This window comes from Delphinus delphis, chromosome 9 (assembly GCF_949987515.2).
Source record: "Delphinus delphis chromosome 9, mDelDel1.2, whole genome shotgun sequence".
Classification (NCBI taxonomy): Eukaryota; Metazoa; Chordata; class Mammalia; order Artiodactyla; family Delphinidae; genus Delphinus; species Delphinus delphis.
The window spans coordinates 67,553,986-67,575,398 of NC_082691.1; the positions used below are offsets into that span (position 1 = coordinate 67,553,986).

General features: G+C 41.7%; 1 protein-coding gene across 20 annotated transcripts in view; it reads left to right on the forward strand.

Moving 5' to 3' along the window:
- The window catches only part of DNAJB9 (DnaJ heat shock protein family (Hsp40) member B9), a 707,453-nt gene that overhangs the window by 137,696 nt on the left and 548,344 nt on the right, over nt 1-21,413 (forward strand). Inside the window, exon 5 of one of the 20 annotated variants that reach the window (XM_060020734.1) lies at nt 461-476. The exons of the other annotated variants lie outside the window; for them this stretch is intronic. Coding sequence (XP_059876717.1) covers nt 461 — 1 coding nt within the window. The 3' untranslated portion in view covers nt 462-476. Of the gene's footprint in view, nt 1-460; nt 477-21,413 lie in introns of those variants that run through there. 20 annotated transcript variants of the gene reach the window in all.

A 21,413-nucleotide genomic window follows, 5' to 3' on the forward strand; every position in this document is an offset into this window, starting at 1 on the left:
GTTTGAACACTTTAGTACATTTTCCAAAGTGACAAAAATTTGTCAAGAATATACTATTTTCAGGGCAGTGTGCAATGAATAAGACGTGATTCCTGTTCTCACAGAGCTTATTAGAGGTCCTCATGCCCGGATAGAAGGCAGGATGTGATAAAAGTTGTACAGGAGGTACAAATAGCCTTCCTAAGTTTACAGGAGAAGATTAATTCTGTTTGGCAAAGATGGAAAATATTTTGCAAGCGGATGGCATCTGGAGAATAGCTGTAATCTCAAAATGTAGAGATACTGGACAAGGGTGTTCCAGATAAAGGGAGGAGTATGAGCCAAAATACAAAGGCAGGAAGTCGGGAGGAGGTGGAAGGGTTTGAGTGGCAGAGTTAGAGACCTTGTGTACTACTTTAGGTTTTTTTTTTTTTTTTGGTGGTACGCGGGCCTCTCACTGTTGTGGCCTCTCCCGTTGCAGAGCACAGGCTCCAGACGCGCAGGCTCAGCGGCCATGGCTCACGGACCCAGCCGCTCCGTGGTACGCGGGACCCTCCCGGACCGGGGCACGAACCCACGCCCCCGCATCGGCAGGCGGACTCTCAACCACTGCACCACCAGGGAAGCCCTACTTTAGGTTTTGACTGAGAAGCACTCGGCACAGGGCAACTTCTTTGTTACCCTTGGAAAAATAATTCAAGGTTGCTCTTTTTGCTACAGAACATATTTACAATTCAGTTGTTCATATTCAACTGGTTTGATTTTAGGGGAAATAAAAACTCCTTTCATATCGACTAATAGGAAAATTTAGGAAATTGTTTCACATTTTGATATTTAAATACTATGTTTTAAAACCTCATGTTGTCCAATGAGTTTTAAATTTTCTATAGTCCTAGATTGTATCAGACCCTGCTAATGAGTTTTAACAAGTAATTATTGAGTATCAACTATATTCCAGATGGCATTTTTGGTGCTGTAAATGAGACAAAGTCTTTGCTTTAATGGAGCTTACATTCTACTCAGGGAGACAGACATTAAACAAGTAAAAAAATAGGACTTCCCTGGTGGTCCAGTTGTTAAGACTCCACAGCTTCCACTGCAGGGGGTGTGGGTTCAGTCCCTGGTCCGGGAAAGTTCCCACATGCTGTGAGGCGGAAAAACAAAACAAAACAAAACAAACCCCCCACCCCCAAAATAAGTAAAAAAAAAAACAAACAAGAAACCTCATAGAGTGATCCATTCTCAGAGCTTTTGCTGTGACAACAAAGCAAAGAGCAGTAAATTCTCAGTGGCTTAAAAAAAAAAACATTTATTTCTCAGATCAGGGGTCAACTACAGTGACTCTGTTTCCTGCTGTGAGTGGGTTCTGGTCTGTCCATGTGTCTTTCATCCTAGGACCAAAGTTGAAGGGGCAGTGGCTGCCTCAAACAAGCTCTGCTCATCATGGGAAAAGGGTCTTAGGAGCATAAGCAGGCTGGTGAGACTTACTGTACCTCCTAATGCTCACTGTCACTCCCAACCACATTTCAGTGGCCAAAGCAAGTCTCAGGTCAATGGACTGGGGAAGTACACATCTCTCATGGAGGGTACTGTGGGAAAGAGTGACTATTTGATGAAAATAATCCAATCTACCTCAACAGATAAAGTGAACATGAGTAAGATCTTAGAAAGTAATGTGTATCATAAAGAAAATAAAATCAGGTAATGGGCTATGTTATCTGTGGAACAGCAAGATACTCTTAGATAAAGTGGCCAGAGAAGAGATGACTTTAGATGAAATCTAAATGATGAGCAAGAGCACGTCATGGAAAGAGTTGGAGAAAAGGGAATCCAGGCATAGGCAATAATAGATGCAAAGGCTCTGGGGTGTAAATGAGCTTGGCTTGCTCAACGGTGAAAAGATGGGCAATATAGCTGAGGCGTGGTGACTAATGGTGAGTAGACAGGAGTTCGGCATGGTAGACAGGAGTCAGATCAGACAGGAACTTGTAGCTCAGTTGAGAGTTTGGGGTTCATGCTTAGTGCAATGGGAGAACATTAGACTTTCAAGGCGGAATAGAGACAATCTAATCTATATTTAAAACAATCTTTCTTGCTGCTGTGTGGATTAAGGATTATGGGAGTGAGGGTGGGCAAGGGTGGAAGCAGGCAAATGAATTAGGGAACTTTTGGAGAAGCCCAGGAGAGAGACAGCGGTAATTGGCAATAGGGCAATGGAAAAGAAACGGGGAGAAATCTAAAACGGAACATATTTTGGAAGTATAATTGAAGTAGGGTTCATTAACCTTTCTGTTAAAAGAGACCGTGTGCTTTGAATAGTCCAAGCAAACACACATTGTGGTGGAGGGGAAAGAGCTTGGGACTTGGGGTCAGGAGATCGTTCTTTATCCAGGCTTTGCTTCTTAAGTTGCCCTTGACTGAGGGCAACTTCTTAACTATTCTGAACCTTAATGTCCATAATTCCAATAAACAAATAAACAGATTAATGGCTGAATGATTGAATAACTAAATAGATAGGGAATGACACCAAAGTTGTAATTTTTCAGAAGATTAAATGTGAAAGAAATTCATGTAAAATATAAATAGTTTGCATGGGTAAGGCTTAAATTTCTTAAGTATGGTCATTTGTTGGCATTCTCAAAAAAATGTTCAAAATATAGGCAGCCCCATAAGTTGTGTATTCTGGAAGATAATATAGTGGTGGTGGTACTAATTCACCTGCACTCTTACATAAAATGTTAATGTTGTTTCTCCCAATCTCCAAGTGAGTGTGATCACCGGGAAATGCAGGAACTGCTGATGCTAGAAGTTTTTCTAAGCATGGACTTATGATATACATTCCTGGGAGTCACTCTCTCATGGGCTGACCTATATGCTGCTGCCAGGGGTAAGGGATAGTGCACCATAAGCCTTATCAGTTAATATAGCAGTTTTGCTTGTAATGGAGTGATTAAGCCATTTTTTGGCAAAAACACCTTAACATCAAATTGAGCTGTCAGGGATTTGCTGGTAATGTAGCAATTTTTCAGACAAGGTCCTTGTATTTTCTGACAACATCACTGTGTTATATCTAATTAATACTACTGTTATTTGAGTGGTATTTCTGAGATGTGAACTTCGACTACTTCAGAAGTCCAGGATTGGAGAGAGAGGTGATATTTTCTCAAGTATCTGCGTTTGTTTTTCTCTGTTTTTTCCTCCTTTCCTAAACTGGTCTTCATAGCCCTACTACTGCTGCTCTTTATGATAAAAAGCACAAGCAATACCACCATGTAAACTTAAAATTATTTCCAGTTGGTGCTTTTAATAAAGAATCAGCTAATTATAGTTATCTATACACCTTTGCAGCTTAGAGGGTGTACAGTTAACTGAGTAACCTTAACATAAATATATGTATGTGTTAGTCAAGCTCCAGAACAACAAAAAAAATGTAGGGCAGTTGGTTCACAGGCCCACTCACAGAGGATGAGCAGTTTTAAGGCAATAAATGAGGGATGTTGAAGCACCCAGAAAATAGCGACAAGGGATGCCATTCGAGGCCCTTGGCTTCAAGAGAAATAGTATTATTTGAGCCTAGTGAGAGTTGGAGTTTTGGAGAAGGGATCAATTAATATTAATTGTAGTCCTGGAGGAATGTAACTTGAAGAAATATAGTCCAAAGCATAGAGTATAAGGGGAAAAAAATTGTGACATCTCTCTCCTCCCAACCTCTGGTTTCCTTCTGATGATGCCCACTGGCCAAGCCCTACCTAAGCTCGGCCACAAAGAAGTTCAGGTGCCCTGGACCATTGGACCAGTGACAGAGCAGGGAGAAGAAGAGCTAAGAACAAATTTGTGGGACTAAATGAACAATAACCACATCATTTCTAATTCTCAGCTATACTACTGTATCCTGAAATGTGCTCCAGTTATCGGAGGGGGTTTAAAGATTTTTCTAAACAATGATTAAGGTCATCTTGTAGGTTCACGTCAAAAAGGCTAACAATAGCATTGCAACTCTAAGTCTGGAAATCGCTGGGTCATGAAGAATAGTCCATGCATGCACTTTTGGCTGTGCTGCTGAGCATGATGAAGAGGGGGCTGGGACTTGGGGGTTCTGGCTACACCACCAAATAAGCAACTCTCCGTGACTCTTCCTCATGTAATATTAGGAAGATTCTTTATTGATCTAACCTGTGAAGATCATTGTAATCACTACTGAATCAAAGATAACTTCTGTAATATATACTTAGGAAAGGCAAATGCACAGCCAAAAATTTATGTAATAATGAAAGGTATGTATATGTGATTTTAGTTTTATCCCTGCTTGCGATTATCCATACTATCACAGCAAGGTTAGTTGGAAGTTGACATAAACACAGATGTCTTTTGTACAAACAGTCTACTATAGCTTTGTAATATGAAATTAAATGCAAATATTTGGAACAAATGAAAATCTGAAGCATGAGAGAGTGCTGGAATTCCAATACTGCAGAGACGGCTGTGTTTTTATGCTTCGCTTATAACACATCCTTGCAAATAAGCTCCACAGAAGGTCAAAGATACCAACGGTAAAGCCATTGACTGTTTTCCATGTGGTCTATACTCTCAAACCAGATTTGAGTCTTGTCTCTTGCTTTTCATGGGGAAAGGATTTATTTTCCTCCTAGATAGCACTTATCTTTGTTTGTTTCTTTCCATATTCAGCTTTCTTCTTCCTCTTTCAAATTCTATATTTTTGTCTTATTCTCATGCTTTTTTCCTAAAAGCAGCCATAGTTTGGCATATAGTAGAGGTTGAGAGGTTCTTAGGAGCTGTCAAAGTACAGTGGAAGAAAGCAAGGGGAATCAAAGTGTTTGCTGATACCGAAAGTTATGGGAGTTGCCTATTAAGAGAGAAGTTGGCTTTAAGGTATAAAGAGGCATGTCTGGTGTGTCTCTTTGTTCTCAGAATTATAGGGAATAAAGTATATATTTATTAATCACTAAGAGTCAGGCTTAGATGACCTTCCTTCTACTCCCTCCAAACCACTTCTCCTCCTGTAGCATCTCAATAGGTGGCACCCAAATGCATAATATAGAATTGTAGGAGCCATTCTCCCTAAATCATCACACCCAATCAACCATGACATCTGGCAGAATTCTGTTGATTGCATTTCCCAAATATCTCCTGATGTATTGTTCATTCATAGTGTTGTTCATTCACTCGACAAGTATTTAAGCGTCAAGCACTGTGCTAGATTCTGGATCCGAAGATGAATAAGTCATCATGGTCTTGACCTCACAGTGTTGATAATGTAGTACGAAAGAAAGATAAATACATACACAAATGCACATTTATAATTTGCTATATCATAAGGTGTTATGTTAGAGAATAAGGGAGGAAGGATCTAATTTAAAAAGGGTAGTTAGTTGAGACCTCCCTGAGAAGGTGATATTCAAGAGGAGGCATGGAAAGTGAGAAAGATCCAGTCATTCAAGAATTGGTGTATAGGAGGGTGGCTAAGGTGGTGGTAGAGAGCTGTGTGAAGGTTATGAAGAGAGAAAAAACATAATTTGAAGAGTTGACTGGAAATCAGTGGTTAAAGATGAAGTGCTATAGGTTGAATGTTTGTGTTCCACAGAATTCATATGTTGAAATCCTAACCCCCAATGTGCTGGTATTTGGAAGTGAGGTTTGGGGAAGATGATTAGTTCTCATGAATGGAATTAGTGCCCTTATAGAAGAAACCTCAGAGAGCTCCCTTGCTGCTTCTGCCCTGTGAGGACACAGTGAAAAGATGACAATCTGTGAACCAGTAAGTGGGCTCTCACTAGACTGAAGTCTGCCAGCACCTTGATTTTTAAACTTCCCATCCTCCAGAACTGTGAGAAATAAATTTCTGTTGTTTATAAGCCATCCAGTCTAGGAGTTCTGTTATAGCAGCCTGAATGTATTACAACAGAAAGGCTTAGGGAGTAGTAGACCCAGGCAGGATTAGGATTTAGCATTTTATTTTCATTGCAGTGGGAAGTCATTGAAAATTGGGGAGTGACATGATCAGCTTCACATTTCAAAAAGATACTTCTGGTTATTTGGTAGAGAGTGGATTTGAAGGCATCAAGAGTGAGGGCAGAGAAATCCAGTTCAGAGCTAACACACTGTCAAGGTGATAGTTGACAGTAACATAATAATTTTGGAAGCAGTAAAGAAGGAACTAAGTAGTTTTGATATGGTAGACTCTGTGCTGTGCCACCTAGATGCCCCCTTCAGGACTGAGACACTCATTCTCCCAGTGCTAGGAGTGTTGGCCACTAACAGCTTAGAGCTTAGTCCATCTCCAGGACTTGTCCTTTGCCTAACAGAAGTGCCTTATTCAAGATCATGCCTCTGGGTTAGCCCACACATCCTGTAACTGGTCAGTGAAGGGGGCGGGGGGAGGCAGAATAAGGTCCTTGCTTTAAATTGGGACAACTCTGAAAGGCCATTCTAGCTTCAGAGTTTTCTGTGGAATTATCTGAGGCCTCTGATGTGGCTGCATTTCAGTTCAACCTCTCCTTTTGCCCATTCTGCTTCCCTATTCTACAAATTTGTCCTGAGTCATCCCCAGTTGACTTCTTGCATACAAATCCTCTCTAAGTCTATTTCCAACCTGAACCAAGAAAATCAGAGATAAATTTTGAAGGCAGAATTAGTGAGATTTATGAACAGAGCAGAGAGGAGTGAATATGGGGGGGCAAAATAAGAAAAAAAATAGAAGAATCTGTTATATCTCCAAGGTGTCTGACCTCCATGTCTAGGAGAATGTGCCGCTTATTGAGCTTGGAAAGACCAAAGATCATTAGCAGGGTTTTGAATATGTTTTGCTTTAGAAGATTCCATGACTTGCCTGCTCAGGCAGGAAATGTCAAGTATGTCGTTAATACAGGAGTTGTTTCCTTCCTTAGATCACCACTGCAACCTCCCTTATCCTGGCCATCCTCTCTCATCTGGAGTTCTGTAATAGCTCCTAACTTGGCTTCCCAGTTGTAATCATGTTCCTCTTAAATCCTTTTTACATTCCTTGTTTCAAGAAATATTATAAAACTTAATAATTTAAGTTTCATACTTAAAATGCTTTCATGATTTCCCATTGTCCTGATATAAAGTCAAGATCTCTTAATCCAGTTTGTAAGATCTGCCACCTGGACCTGTTCCAGATTGTTGGCCTCATCTCTTTTCCCTACCTTCTTTCATATGTATCACTATGAATTTTTTTTTACCTTAATACACCATGTTTTGTCTTATCTCAGGCACTTTGCACATGTGCCCAAACAGTGCACACTGGTAGAATGTCCTCTGACTGAGACATTTGTATCACTCCACACTCTCCTTTCAAAGGGCTAACTCCTAATCATTTTTTGGCTTAAATGTTAGCTCCTCAAGGAGGACTCCGTCCTAGAAGACCCCCTGTGACATATTTCAGGGATCACTGTACTGTGCTAATCATAATCCTCATTCTACATTTGTAGAAAGTAATTTATTTCTACATTCAGGGAAAGAAAAGTCTGGCTAAACACATACAATTCTATTTAAATTTTTCCATAGAGCCCTGTCCCTTCTCTTGCTCTCCTTTTATCATGAAATAAAAAAGGACTCAAAACTACTGACAACCCTCTAACCTTGGGGTGTAGGTTTCTATTAAAATTGGCTTCCAGGTCAGATAAAACTTAATGAACTTGTCTCTTTACAACTCACTGATCTCTCCTCCAGTATCCCGCCCTGGCCACAGACATGGTAGAACCAGGAATCCGAATAACAGATTCCCCTTCTTGCCCAACTAAGGCAGCCTAGGAGGAAGGGGAGTTTCCAGCATGTGCTTTCTTTGATCTTCTTTGCTCAACTTTGCATGAATACCTCATCCTGCCTACAAGTTTCTCAAAGCTGTCCCTACTTATGTTTTTAAGGCACACCACCTCTTCTGTATAAGACTCTCTAAGTTATAATGCACTACATCAATTTATTCTTTACCATTAATTAGAAGCTTCTTCATCAGAGGCAACCCTGATCTGACATTTAATCTCTGAAATGCTGAGAGGGTGAGGATGAGGGCAGAGGATCAGTGATTCTGGCTATTGTGGTTTGCACTTGAGCCTAGATTTCAACCTCAGTTCCTTTATGGATTTATTAAAGGTCTCCAGGGCTCTCTCTAGAGGAAACAGATGAGTGACTAAGGGCTTAACATTCACAGTGTTGACTTCAAGCATTGAAAATGCCATGGCTGCATATTGCAGTATTGAAACTTGCTCTTGATATCCACCTCCTGGATGGCTGCATTCATTAGAGACGTAGTGGACAGAGATCATATCTAGACCCTGTTTCCCAAACACTAGGGTCCAATCAGAATGGGTTTTGTAGATGCTAGACAGCAAGATAGCCTTTTATATATTCATTTAATGGTGATTTCTGGCTGGCAGTCACCAAATACTCCACTTCACCGGTGATTTTCTGAAGGCTCTCCTTTTGAGATCTGGAGGACAATATCATCTTGGACTTCTTTGGCTAAGAGGTCGACAGATTAGCCATCCATTCTTGAGTTAAACACACTGATTGCCTGGTCATGAGCAAAGTGGCCAGCCTGGTTAGCCAGATCCACACACAAAGACTTTTTTCATGACCTCAGATCTCATCCACAGTGATGGATTCTTATAGACTGTGGCCTAGTTAGTGCCTCTTCCTCAACGGTGACATTGTCAGGAAGCTTGTAGCAAAAGTCTATAAAACTATCAGAAGTTCTTGTCATTAGTGTGCAAAGCATGGAAGGAAAATGGACAGAGACATTATATGGCCAATCTGTAGAATTCACTGGGTTCTCAGGGAACACTCAGGTCAACGGCAACCTGCCCAGATTGTCTTCCCCTGTCCAGCCAATTTCCTGTGGGCAGGGACAACATCTCAGTTATCACTGCTGTATTAGCAGGGTGTCTGCCTAAAGAAGTCAATAAAAGTTCATGCCACCAATGGATGTCTAATCTGAAGACTTCAACTGGAGGCATTGTCATTAGTGCTTCATTTGGGTCTGCTTTTGAGACTGGGCAATTTGTCTTATCTGTTCTTTCTTGCTCCCTTGAAGTCCTGCCCTTTCTACTCAGCTCTCTGCACCATCAGGGAGACCCTTGGTCTGGATTCCTGTGGCCATGGTGCTTGCTCCCTTTGGGGTCTAGACTGAAGCCTTTGGGAGTGCTGTCCACTCTCTCACTACACATTGTTATAGCTGTTGTGTTTGTCAGGTTGGGCTGCCACAACAAAATTCCATAGACTAGGTAGCTTAAACAACAGCATTTTTTCCCCCCTCAGAGTTCTGAAGGCTGGGAAGTCCAAGATCAAGGTTCTGGCAGGATTCAATTTCTGGCAAACCCTCTCTTTCAGGCTTGCAGACTTCTTGCTGTATTCTCACACAGCAGAAAGAGAGAGAGAGTGAGAAAGCAAGAGAGAGAGAGAGGTATCCGTCTTCTTTTCCTGAGGTCCCACCCTTATGACCTCATTTAACCTTAATTGCCCCCTGAAGATGTTATGTCCAGATACATTACATTGGGAGTTAGGGCCTCAACATATGAAATTTGAAGGGACACAATTCAGTCCATAGTAGCTATTTTAAATATTCTACCTTCTGCAAAGATTATCAGCCACATGAAGGCAAGGATACTACCTTTGTATTTGGCAGTATCTTGCAGGGTCCTGACAGACAGTGAGAGCAAAGGAAACCTTGAATCCTTGAAAAGACTGGACATTTCTAGTTGACTAGCTGAATTTTCCTTGGGGGAAAACCCTTTACCACTTTAGGCCTAAATTTTTCCATCAGAAAAATGAGAGGTTGAATTCTGATCACTAAGATTTGACCTGAACCTTAGAATCTATAATTTTCCTTGCCTGAGGGAAATCATTTTAGCTTGCTTGGTAGAGCTTTTAATGCCCTTCTAAGGACTTTATCATTAGTCAGCAAGGATCTACTAAATGATGTTTAAGGGGCTGTTTGGGATGCCAAAGAAGAGTTTAGTAAAAGGCATTTAATATCTCACTTCCTACATCTTCCTCGTTTTTGTCTAAGAAGTTCATAGAGAATGCCAGCTCTCTTTGTTTTAGATACTGCTACTAAAGTAATATAATACTATTTCATAATACTATTTTCATCTATTACTGAGTAATGTGAAATTTCTAACCCAGCTATGCTGATAACCCTATTTGAAAAGTCACTTTTATTCTTCACATATGTAGAATGTCAGATATGTTTCTCTCCAATAGTTTTTTTTTTTTTTTTTTTTTTTTTTGCGGTACGCGGGCCTCTCACTGTTGTGGCCTCTCCCCCTACGGAGCACAGGCTCCGGACGCGCAGGCTCAGCGGCCATAGCTCACGGGCCCAGCCGCTCCGCGGCATGTGGGATCTTCCCGGACCAGGGCACGAACCCGCGTCCCCTGCATCGGCAGGCGGACTCTCAACCACTGCGCCACCGGGGAAGCCCGCAATAGTTTTTTTTTTTTTTTTTTTTTTTAATGGATATTTTCAATATAAATTTCCACTGTGTATCTTATCATGAGTTTCGTGCTTTTAGGCATTCCTGACTGTTGTAGTTACTTTATTTGGGTGATGGTTTTACATGTCGGTATAACTTCTACTCTGAATGGCCTCTGAGTAGGTGAGTCCAAGACACACAGATTCACTATGACCTTCTCTCTCCACCTTTGGATTTAGCATGATCCTATACCTGACAATCTGAAAGTGAAATCCTCTTCCAAATTTGATTAGCTGGCTATTGTTTTTGGAGAAGTAGAACTTGTTCTGTTTATTTCCCCCCCACCCATTAATGACATGATTTTGATAATGAGGACATAACTTCCAACTTCCCAAAGCTTGTGCAGTAGACTGGAAACATATAGTAAACCCTAGTACTAGTAATAGAATCTCATTCCCCTCATCTGCTATCTTATATAGAGAGACACTGGGATGAATAGGATGACTTCTAAAATGACCTGTGAAATCTCTGCTAGTCTATGGCTCAAGATAAAGTAAAAAAGGTATAATACAGATTTATTACACTTTTTCTCTTCAAGGTACTACCCTATATTTATGCATTTATTATGGATCCCTTCATGCATCTCTGTTTTTTTTTTTTTTCAGTGACTGCGCAATACTTGCTTTTGAAATTATTCTCCTTTCCTTTCCCTACTTCAAAAAATCTCCATTTTGTACATGGAAGTTTTTTTTAAAAGGCTATTTCTTTGGTTATCTTAATGATTATATCTATATATAAACTGTCTCAAGATGAACATTCTGGATCATGTCCTAATAGGAACAGGTTCTTTTCTTCTTGCGAATAGGAACTATACAAGTTTATGTACTTTTGGATTTATAAAGCAAATTTTCTGACACACTATTACAGTTCAACAGCAGTTATATAGGTATGGAATATGAGGACTATGCTGGGAAGAAGCCAGATGCTATTTAAGAACAGATAGGAAGGATGTAAATAAAACAATTAGCAGTGGGATGAGTTTTCCGTGTACACCATGAGTGAGCAACAGTGGAACCCAAGAATATTCCTATCACTCAGGTCGTGGTGCTTCTTTGGGTTAAAAAATGCATTCTGTTGTACAGGCTTCATTAGCATCACAGTCTTGAGCTCCTGTCATAACACCTACATGAAGCTGAGTACTGCTGTGGGCCTCAGCATCCGCCGTGCATGCATCACTGATCAGAGCCAAGCTTTCATTGCCTTTGAATTCCTACTCATCAGTTCAGCTTGGGAAGGGAGGCATTGTGCACAGAGGCAAAGAGAGAAAACAGTGTTTGGAAGAAATGCTGGATCAAAAGTCCTGTCATCTTTTGTCTTCACGGAGCGTGAATGACAATGGCAGGCTCACCGTGGGGTTACCTGATTTTCCCCATCCATGAGTAAGCTGGCATGCTCTCCTAGAGATAAATTGTGCTTCTTCTGCAGAGCCTGACCTATCACTCTGTGCCGTCGGCGATGACACCAATTAGTGTCAATTTTAATGATGGCTCTTGAGACCCAAAGGGGACCTGTATTTTGGCTACTGAAATATGAGTTTGGTTTTCTATTCAAATGATAAGAGAAATGAACATTCTTCTTGAGTCTGCAGATGTGGGTGGAGAATGAGTGAGTTAGCCATTTGACTACCATAAACAATATTTTTGTCCAAGCATGGTTAATACTTATTCCTTGGGGTAGTGTTACGGGCTTGTAGACTTCTGTGGTCTGTATGTGCATATGAGATAAGAATGACCCCCAAGTGCATTCCCTAGCTTTTTGGTGCGAACGATGGCATACACCTTGAATACGTTTCCAGGAGTGGTACTGGATTGTGCTGAGCAGTTAACTCCTTTTAGACAGATCATTTGCATTTCCAAATTATCTAGACAGAGTCTACATGCAGTCTGTAGCTATTTGAAAGAGGCTTTGCACTTGTGTGCCTCCTTTAAAACGTGATTCTAAATTACATTTAGCTGATGTGTTCTTAATATGGTCTAATCTCTTTGATGAGGAGGTCCTTGCCCTGGACACGTTTCTTTCATGTCTTCCTTCCTTTAATTATCCTTCTGCTTAGGGAAGGAACCGAACTGCCCATGTGGAAAAAAAATGCAGAGCATTATCTCTATCGAGCACAAATTTCATGTCAAGGCTGATAATCCAGGAGCACAGAAATGGTTACAATTATAGCCTAACACAGAAAAACACTTTTTAGAGCAGAGATTCAATACTGGGGATGAGAACTAGTTCAAGCAATGAAGTAAGTTTACCCTTGCAAGTCAAGTTGACATAGAAAACTGACTAGGCATTAAACCCCCCCGCCAAAAAAAAACAACCCATGAGTTTTTCTTCTAGCATAAAAAAGAATTTAAGGTTGTTATTTTCTGGGGGAAGGGGAGCTACCACTTTTTTATCTGCCAAATTCAGGGTGATCATTACCACACATTTCTCTCTCTTTATGGTAATATCATATAGTACTGACAGCATGGTCCGCTCTTTCATTGTAGAAACAGAATAGATGGTTGTTTAAAGATTGAGTCCGTTCAGACTTAAAAAGGAGTTGGGTAACATTTTCGTTTTATCATATGATGTATTAGTCTCCCTTTCTGAACATTATGGCAGATTCTAGAAGGGCTTGTTGGGCTGTCTTGGCATGACAGGCTTCCTCTGTTTTACTGCTGTCATTGGTGAGTGTGACATGCTTCTCAGGAATTCTGAGGTCTGCTGAGGAGTGTAATTTGGGTCTTAGGATGGAATTTTAAGTCTCAAACTAAGAAACTTTAAGAAATCTACCCTACCAAAGTTTTCTTTCAATATAAAAATGAAGTTACGTATTTATCAGCAATTTGAAGCAAATACCAAAAGCTATGTTGAGGAACCACATACCATTACAGGGAAAAACGGAAAGAACATAATGAATGCTCATTTTCAAGTTAACTTAAAAATAATCTGAGATGATCTCATATATTTGTTTTATATGTATACTTTTATGTTTATATATATAAAACATATAGATATATTATTCACCGTTGTGTTTTAAATAATATCTATATTAACTCTGGTAATAGTACCATTTAGTTCTCATAGGAGTTAGGAGTTAACTCACATAAGAAGATGGAAGAAGATGGAAGAAGTGAACTCGTGCAAGAAGATGGCCGTGGCAGGCAGACTGCTGTTGGGGGCAGCTGAGACCTCCTCTTTGGGTTCTCCCAGGAATGAGCAGAGCAGTCAAACCACTGTGTGGGGTGAAAATCATACCATCCAAACTTTGCACACACAAAGGAAATGTGACCTTGTTTTGCGGTCAGAAGCTGATGATAAGCAAGTCCTTATTTTGTGGTTAGAGGCTGCATTCGGACTAAATGAAATAATGTATGTGAAATGCTTGTTTTGGCTTCACATTCAAGATGGCTAATTGAGCACATGTATTCATCTCCTTTTCCTTTCAAGACTCAAATAAAATGTTAAAGACTAAGAAATGGAGTTAACTTAGTGGTGAAGAGGGGAGCAACAGCTGAGAGGATATTTCACTCCTTCTTCTGGAGGATGAAGTAGATAGGAGCATGCTGGTGCATCCAGCAGAGTTGGGGTAGAGGCCAGAATAAGTCAGGCGGAACCCCTCAAAAGACCCCAGACCTTAGTGGGCTAGTATAGAGGGTGGGAATGGGAAAGTATGCAAATAATAAGCATAAGGGAATGAAAGGTGTGCCCACTGGAACAAAAATACTTTGGTTTCCCACTTCCCTTTCTTTTGCCCTTTCCTGTTCTCTGGCAGGCAGACTGTGGACGACTCAATATTTAACCCTTGACAAGAAAATCCAGAAGATTCTTTTCCACAGAAATTAAACAAACTGCCTGGGAAGAATTTGGGCTGCTATTCTGGCATTTGGGTTCTCTTCCTATTACAGCCTGGTTCCTTGCCCTTTACCCTAAAGTGAAGTCTATCGGATGACAAGCCCTCTCTACTACAGGGCTCCTGGTCAAATTTCCTATTCAGTAGAGACCTAGTAAGGGAAAAAAGACATATATATATATAACAGCAGGAAAACATCAGAGAAGAAAAAGATCTAATTCAGAGGATAAAATATAGCTTAAAACAAATACAAACAATAAATTCCAAACTTCCAATTTGTATATTCAGAAAGAATAATATATAAGGACTGATAAAACCAGGTCAACATCTCATGAAAACAAAACCAAGAACAAGAAAGAACTCTTGAAATTAATGCAAAACTAACAAGAACATAGTAAATAAGTCAGAAATTAAAGTCAGCGTCAAGTAGAAAATTTCCCAGAGTAGAAAGAGACAGATGTAGAATGTATGAGAGAGACAGAGAGAGACTGTAGAAAGGTCAGCATAACATCCACTTAATAAGAATTTCAGATAGAGAAAAGATAAAATGAGGAACCTGTCAAACCATTAATAGGAAAAATAAATGCCCAGTCTTTAAAAAAAAATACTTACCTTATTTTATTTTTTTAAGTGTTTTTCTCAAAGTTTTTTTTTAATTGAAGTATAGTTGATTTACGTTTCAGATATACAGCAAAGTGATTCCGTTTTATGTATATATATTTCTATACATATACTTTTATTATTACAAGATATTGAATATAGTTCCCTGTGCTATACAGTAGGTCCTTGTTATATACCTATTTATTGTACAGTAGTGTGTATCTGTTAATCCCAAACTCCTAATTTAGCCCTCCCCTGCCTTTCCCCTCTGGTAACCATATATTTGTTTTCTATGTCTGTGAGTCTATTTCTGTTTGTAAACAAGTTCATTTGTATCAAATTTTTTTAGACTCCACATATAATAATACCATATATTTGTCTTTCTCTGTCTGACTTACTTCACTTAGTATGATAATCTCTAGGTCCATCCATGTTGCTGCAAATGGCATTATTTCATTCTTTTTTACGGCTGAGTAATATTCCTTTATATATATATACTACATCTTCTTTATCCATTCATCTGTTGAGGGACATTTAGGTTGCTTCCATGTCTTAGCAATTGTAGACAGTGCTGCTATGAACACTGGAGTGCATGTATCTTTTCAAATTAGAGTCTTCTCCAGATATATGCCCAGGTGTGAAATTGCTGGAACATATGGTAACTCTATTTTTAGTTTTTGAAGGATTCTCCATACTGTTCTCCATAGTGAAATACCCAGTCTTTAGATTGAAAGGACCCACCATGTATAAATATAATGAATGAAAACACACACACACACACACACACACACACACACACACACACCCTTATAGTCATTATCATATCATTTTATCAATAGAACACCAAAGATAAAAATATGTATCCTACAAACAGAAAAGAAAAAAAATCACCCTGAAAGGAATGAGAATCAGGCTGACATTAAACTTCTCTTTGATAATCCTTAATACTAGAAAACCATGGAATGATGCCTTTAAAGCTCTGATGGAAATTATTCAACATTTTGAATCTAGTCCATACCCACTCAGTTATCATGGTAAATACCTTTCAACATGCAAAGATGAAGAAAATCAACCCCCCATACATATTTTTTAAAGGAAGTTACTTGAGAATTTTCTCAAGTGCTACAAATTTGAAAACCAATAGAAGGAAAGATGAGATACTCAAAAAGTGTAGAATTAATTCCAAAGTCCACTGGAAACAAATTCAGGAAATCAGCTATACAGCATGCCTAGAAATGAAGTACCATAAGGAATCTGCTGAGAAGAATGGAGTAGAATCCAAGCAGTAGATAAGAATTTCAAGAGTAGAATAAGTAGTAGAGAAAATTACATGAGAAAATAAAGGCAAATTTGAACTCAAGAAAAAACAACAGCAACCACACACATGCACACACGAACCTCTGTAAGAAAGCCATAGTTCAAATATGAAGCAAATGAACAAACCGGCAGGTTCTGAGAAATCAGTGGGGTATAAAAAACCATTTGACTTGGGTACTAGGACAACAAATACTGAATTCTGGCACATTTCTTGGCTTTCAGTAAATGATGCGTAGTCATAATAACGTTAAGTTCTGCTGTGGATTTTCAATTTCAATAATCAATTTATAGACAAAGCAAACAGAATAAAATGTAAATATTATCGACCTTAACAATATAAAGGTAAAGATATAGCTAACAGATGAGAAAAGGTGCCAATATCTTTATCCCATAGAGTCCAGAAATATTAACAACAACTTTGTGAAAAAAAGACACGCACCGACCCTCCGCTGCAGAAACCAGCAGACTGCTGCTTCCTCCCAGGCTGCTAAGCCTGGCAGCCCCTAAGCACCCCTCTCCAGCCGCCAGGCCCACCGAGGAGTCCATGCCCACCCCCACCCCCCACCCACCCCCAGTCACCTCCTCCTTTGACCCTCGCGTGCTGGCAGCCGCGTCCTGGGCCAGGGCAGCGGGAGCAGGAGAAGCAGCGTGCTGAGCCGCATCAGCCTCTTCTAGGACCCCAGAACTCCCAACGTGGGTGGCAAAGCCACGGAGCCGACTGCCGATGCCAACGCCAACCCAAGGGCCTCGAGGGCGACAGCAAGAGCTCAGCCGCCAAGGCCAAGGAGCCCCCATGTGCCTGCAAGTCGGGCCTGGAACAGCCTGAACTCCGGAGGTCCAGTGCGAAAGGGGGCGGGGCCAAGTTCACAGACAGAGGGACCAATTACAATCGGAACTACCCGAGGCCGCTGCGGTCCCCGCCACCGCCATGGGCGACCCACCACCAGAGGGCGCCCCGTCCCAGCCAGGGGTGCACAACCTCCTCATGCCAACTCTCTTTTCCGGAAACAGGCGCCCAAGACCCGCGCCGGAAGCGCATTTGCTGGAAATACACCGGCCCCCGACGGAGAGCAGGACGCTGGGACCCTGAACGATGCTTTTAAAGGCTTTGACTCCACTGTCTACCCCTTTTGCCAGTAGCGTTAAGCCGGAGTCGAGAGCTCCCTGCACCCCACCCTTCCCAGGGCAATATTTAAGGGAAGCACCCAGAGTTGGAAACTTGGGGGGAGGGGCATTGGGTAGTTTTTCTTTTCTGTTTTCTTATTCTTTTCTTTTCTCTCTCTCTCTCTTTTTTTTTTTTCAAGTAGTACTTTTTTCGAAACATATAAATTGTATATAACCATCTTCACTTCTGTTCTGCTGCGGGGCTCCTAGGCTCCTGCCTGAGAAAACCTACTTGTGCATGTGAACAGCTGTGAGTCCCCTGGCCTCAGCTCCAGCTGGCACTCCGCCTGAACGGGCCTGATTTTCAGAGACTCCCTAAAGCCTGGGGTCGCAGTCTGGTGGCTGGGGGTCTGGTGGGTTTTCTGGGCAAAGCATATGCCCTCCTTCTCCTCCTCGTCTGCTGCATCCTTCCCCAGGAAAAAGGGAACAGCAAGCTTCTAGAAGGCACCGAACGCTGCTCACCCCGTGTTGCATGAGCAAGATGAAATGGAGCCAAGATGGCAGGCAAGACCTGCATGGAAGCAGGTCCAGGCATTTCTGGAACCCTGTCTCCTCTGCAGTGCGTGGGCCATGAGGACCCCGCTTCGGGGGCCAGTGGAAGTGAAAAAATATCAAAGAAAGAAAGAAAAGGAAAAGAGCCTGGGATGGGAGAAATGGAGTCCTTTGCCACTGCTTGTCTTGTCTGCATTCACACATGGGCCTTCCTGCCATCCTCCTTCCAGAGTTCATCCTTAAACCTGCACCCTCCATCCTGCATCAGAAGACTCCAGGGTGAGAGATGGACCTGGAGGTGGCAGGGCTGGTGTGGGACAGCGTCCCCCCAAGAGCTGCCTCCAGGAAACAGTATTAACCCCTGTCCTGTCCTGGCCTGACCGACCGTACCTTTCTCGCCTCATGCCGGTGTCTATCCTGGTCCTCAGAAGCCAGAGCGCCCTGTGTGCCAGCCCCGGCCCCTCTGGGGGCAACTAAGGATGGGTGGTGTGGCCGCTTCGCCGGGCTCCCGACGGTGGGAACCCTGGGTGTGGTTCTAGGCAGAGTGTTTCTGCTTTATCTGCACCTCTTTGCACCATATCTTTAGGGCCTGTGGTTTTGGTGTGTTTGGTGTTCTGTCAGGCTGACAGGTGCATGGGTTCAAAGGTGTGTACGGTGTTGAATTTGTGGATATTTCTGGAAAAGAGGCCTGAGGAAAGGGTGGGAGACTAGTGGGGGCTGCTGGGCCCTCTCCAGGAGAGGGACTGCTGTTCCTGGTGTGAGTGGTGAGCTTGGAACTGGGAAGGGAGCAGAGATGCCTGCAGTGGACTCCCCCAGGACCTGGCCGAGGTCCAGTGCTGTCCACAGAGCCCCAGAGGAAGCCCACCCCGTGGCTGTGGCCTGGGGAGACAGGCCCAAGGGGAGTGGGCGAGGCCTGTGTGGCCGGGGGTCCCTCCCGCCCATGTGTCGGTACTTGCCGGTGGTCTCCTGCCTTTTCCTCCTCATCCCACCTCCTCAGCCACCTTACTAAGGCCCCTGACTCTTCCTTGCTAATTATGAGGAAACCTGGTGTGCCAGCCACAGGGTTCCCCCTGCCAACTCCTTGGGGTGGCAGGTGAACGAGGCTCCTATACCAAACCCCCTTCCCCCAGAAAAGAAATAGTCATCGAGTTTGCAGCCAGAAGCAAGGGCGGGAGGGGCAGCCCCCCAAGGTCAGTGTGCCATGATCAGGTTGGTTTGGTTTGTCTTTGTGTCTTTTTTTTTTTTAAACAATGATTAGTGAGATTTTTCTTCAGCCATGAGTGTTGGCCTTGAAGCAGAGGGTTGTAGCCCTTGGTGTTTGTAAGATAAGAAAGAATACATGCTGTGGCTATGGTTGGTTTTTTTTCCCCTCCTTTGGGAATTTTGTTTTGTAAAAGCAAAACTCAATACCTTTTAAAAACAGAAATCTGTGGATGAAGCTGGAACCAGCCTCTTGGAATCTTCAGCCTAAGCACCTCACAGGACTATGAATTAACCTGAGATTTTCATTTGCTGTCAGGTTGAGATTTTAAAGAAACATTGTTCTCTAACCAGGATTGTAACAAAAGTGTAAATACTATTTCACAGTTGAAAGTTGATGGTGCAGGTATCTATAGAATGTACTGTATTTTTACAGTGACTGTCACATGACCCTATTCCCCCCCTTTCTGTATTCCATATCTGTCTTCCAGAAGTGTCACCTGTCCTTTCTGCTGTGGTCTCTTAATCCAATAATTGTATTACTGCCATCAAAGGATGCAGTGTTTTTTAAGAAAAAAAGAAATATTATACATACTAATTATTTAAAATTATATAGGTGTCCAGTAGAAATGTATAGTATAGTAAAAATTGATAATAACTATCACAAATTAGGAGAAGCTAGAGAGAAGAAATAGAATTAATAAGCTCTCTTTATATTTCATACCAGAGAGTCAGATTTGACAGATCAAGAGATTTTAATGTAAGCATATTTTTAAATATTAAAGAACTAAACTACTAGAAGAGCTACAACAAAAAAGTCAAAAGTGATCAATTCTTGGGCTTCCCTCGTGGCGCAGTGGTTGAGAGTCCGCCTGCCGATGCAGGGGACATGGGCTCGTGCCCAGGTCCGGGAAGATCCTACATGCCGCGGAGCGGCTAGGCCCGTGGGCCATGGCCGCTGAGCCTGCGCGTCCAGAGCCTGTGCTCCGCAACGGGAGAGGCCACAGCAGTGAGAGGCCTGTGCACCGCAAAAAAAAAAAAAAAAAAAAAGTGTTCACTTCTTGAAAGCTAGAGTTCAAATTGGAAAAGGTGGGTCGGGGGACATTACTTTTAATTTAAAACACCTATTATAGAATTTTATTTTTTTAACAAGTGCATATATTACTTTATTATATTTTTAGGAAATAAAATATCCAGAATCTAGGATATGCTTAATAAATATTTCTTTCCACATACATATTCTTCATAGAAGTCTCTGAGAAAGCATTTTTTCTAAGTTACTCCTTAGAGTGACTCACCTGACTTCTGAGTTTTAGTTCTGTGACTATTAATGTGAATTTAATCTCCTAAGGGATCCTATTAAAATGCAGATTCTGATTCTGTAGAGCTGAGGTGGTGACTAAGATTTTCGGCATTTCTAACAAGCTCCCAGGTGACACAGACGCTGCTGGTCTGTGACCCACAGTTTGAATAGGAAGAATATCCCTGGATTTCTCCCCACCCCCCATTTATGAGTTATATTTTCCTGCTTCTTTGCATGTATGGTGACTTTTTTTGGGGGGGGTCAGATTTCCTTTAATTTCCAGTTAAGTAAATACTGATTGATATCGAGGCTCATAGGTCTGGATGTTTAACTCAAATTCCTTAGGAAATCCCAGTGGATGCTGATTTAGGTCAGGAAATTCCTTAGCCAAGGCTCTAAGTTCTGCTCAGGTCCAGGGTGTGTAAAGTAAGCACCAAGGACGGTTCACCTCTCCCTGTAATAGGTTCTTCTTAAAGGGAGCTATAATACTTCTGATTTCTTTTTATCTGCCTTTGCTGAGGAAGAGGGAGCAGCAGGAGGCAGAAGAGTTGGAAGAGAAAAAGAACGTCTGGGCGTATGGTGACTTCTGATTGGATGCCAGACATGGTGAATGCTACCTTGTTGCATGCTGGATATTTTCATGTTCTTATAAATATTCTTGAACTTTGTTCTGGGATGCAGCTAAGTTACTTGGAAATAGTTTGATCCTTTTGAGGTGTTGGTGGATCCAGAGAAGTCTTTAGTCTGGGGATAATTTTACCCCACTACTGAGGCAGTACTCTTCTGAGTTTTCCGTCACTTTTTCACTCTGGCTATTGGGAACACAAATGATTCCTTGCCCTGTGTGAGCTCCGGGGGGTTCTTTTCTCTGCCTTTGGTAGTTTCTTCATACACGTGCACTTATCAGTACTCAGTTGATGACAGGAAGAGAATTCTCTCCACATCTCTGGAGTTCTTTCTCTGTCCAACTCCCTCCTATCTTGTCCTCTGCCTTGCAAATTCTAATTGCCTAGGTTTCTCA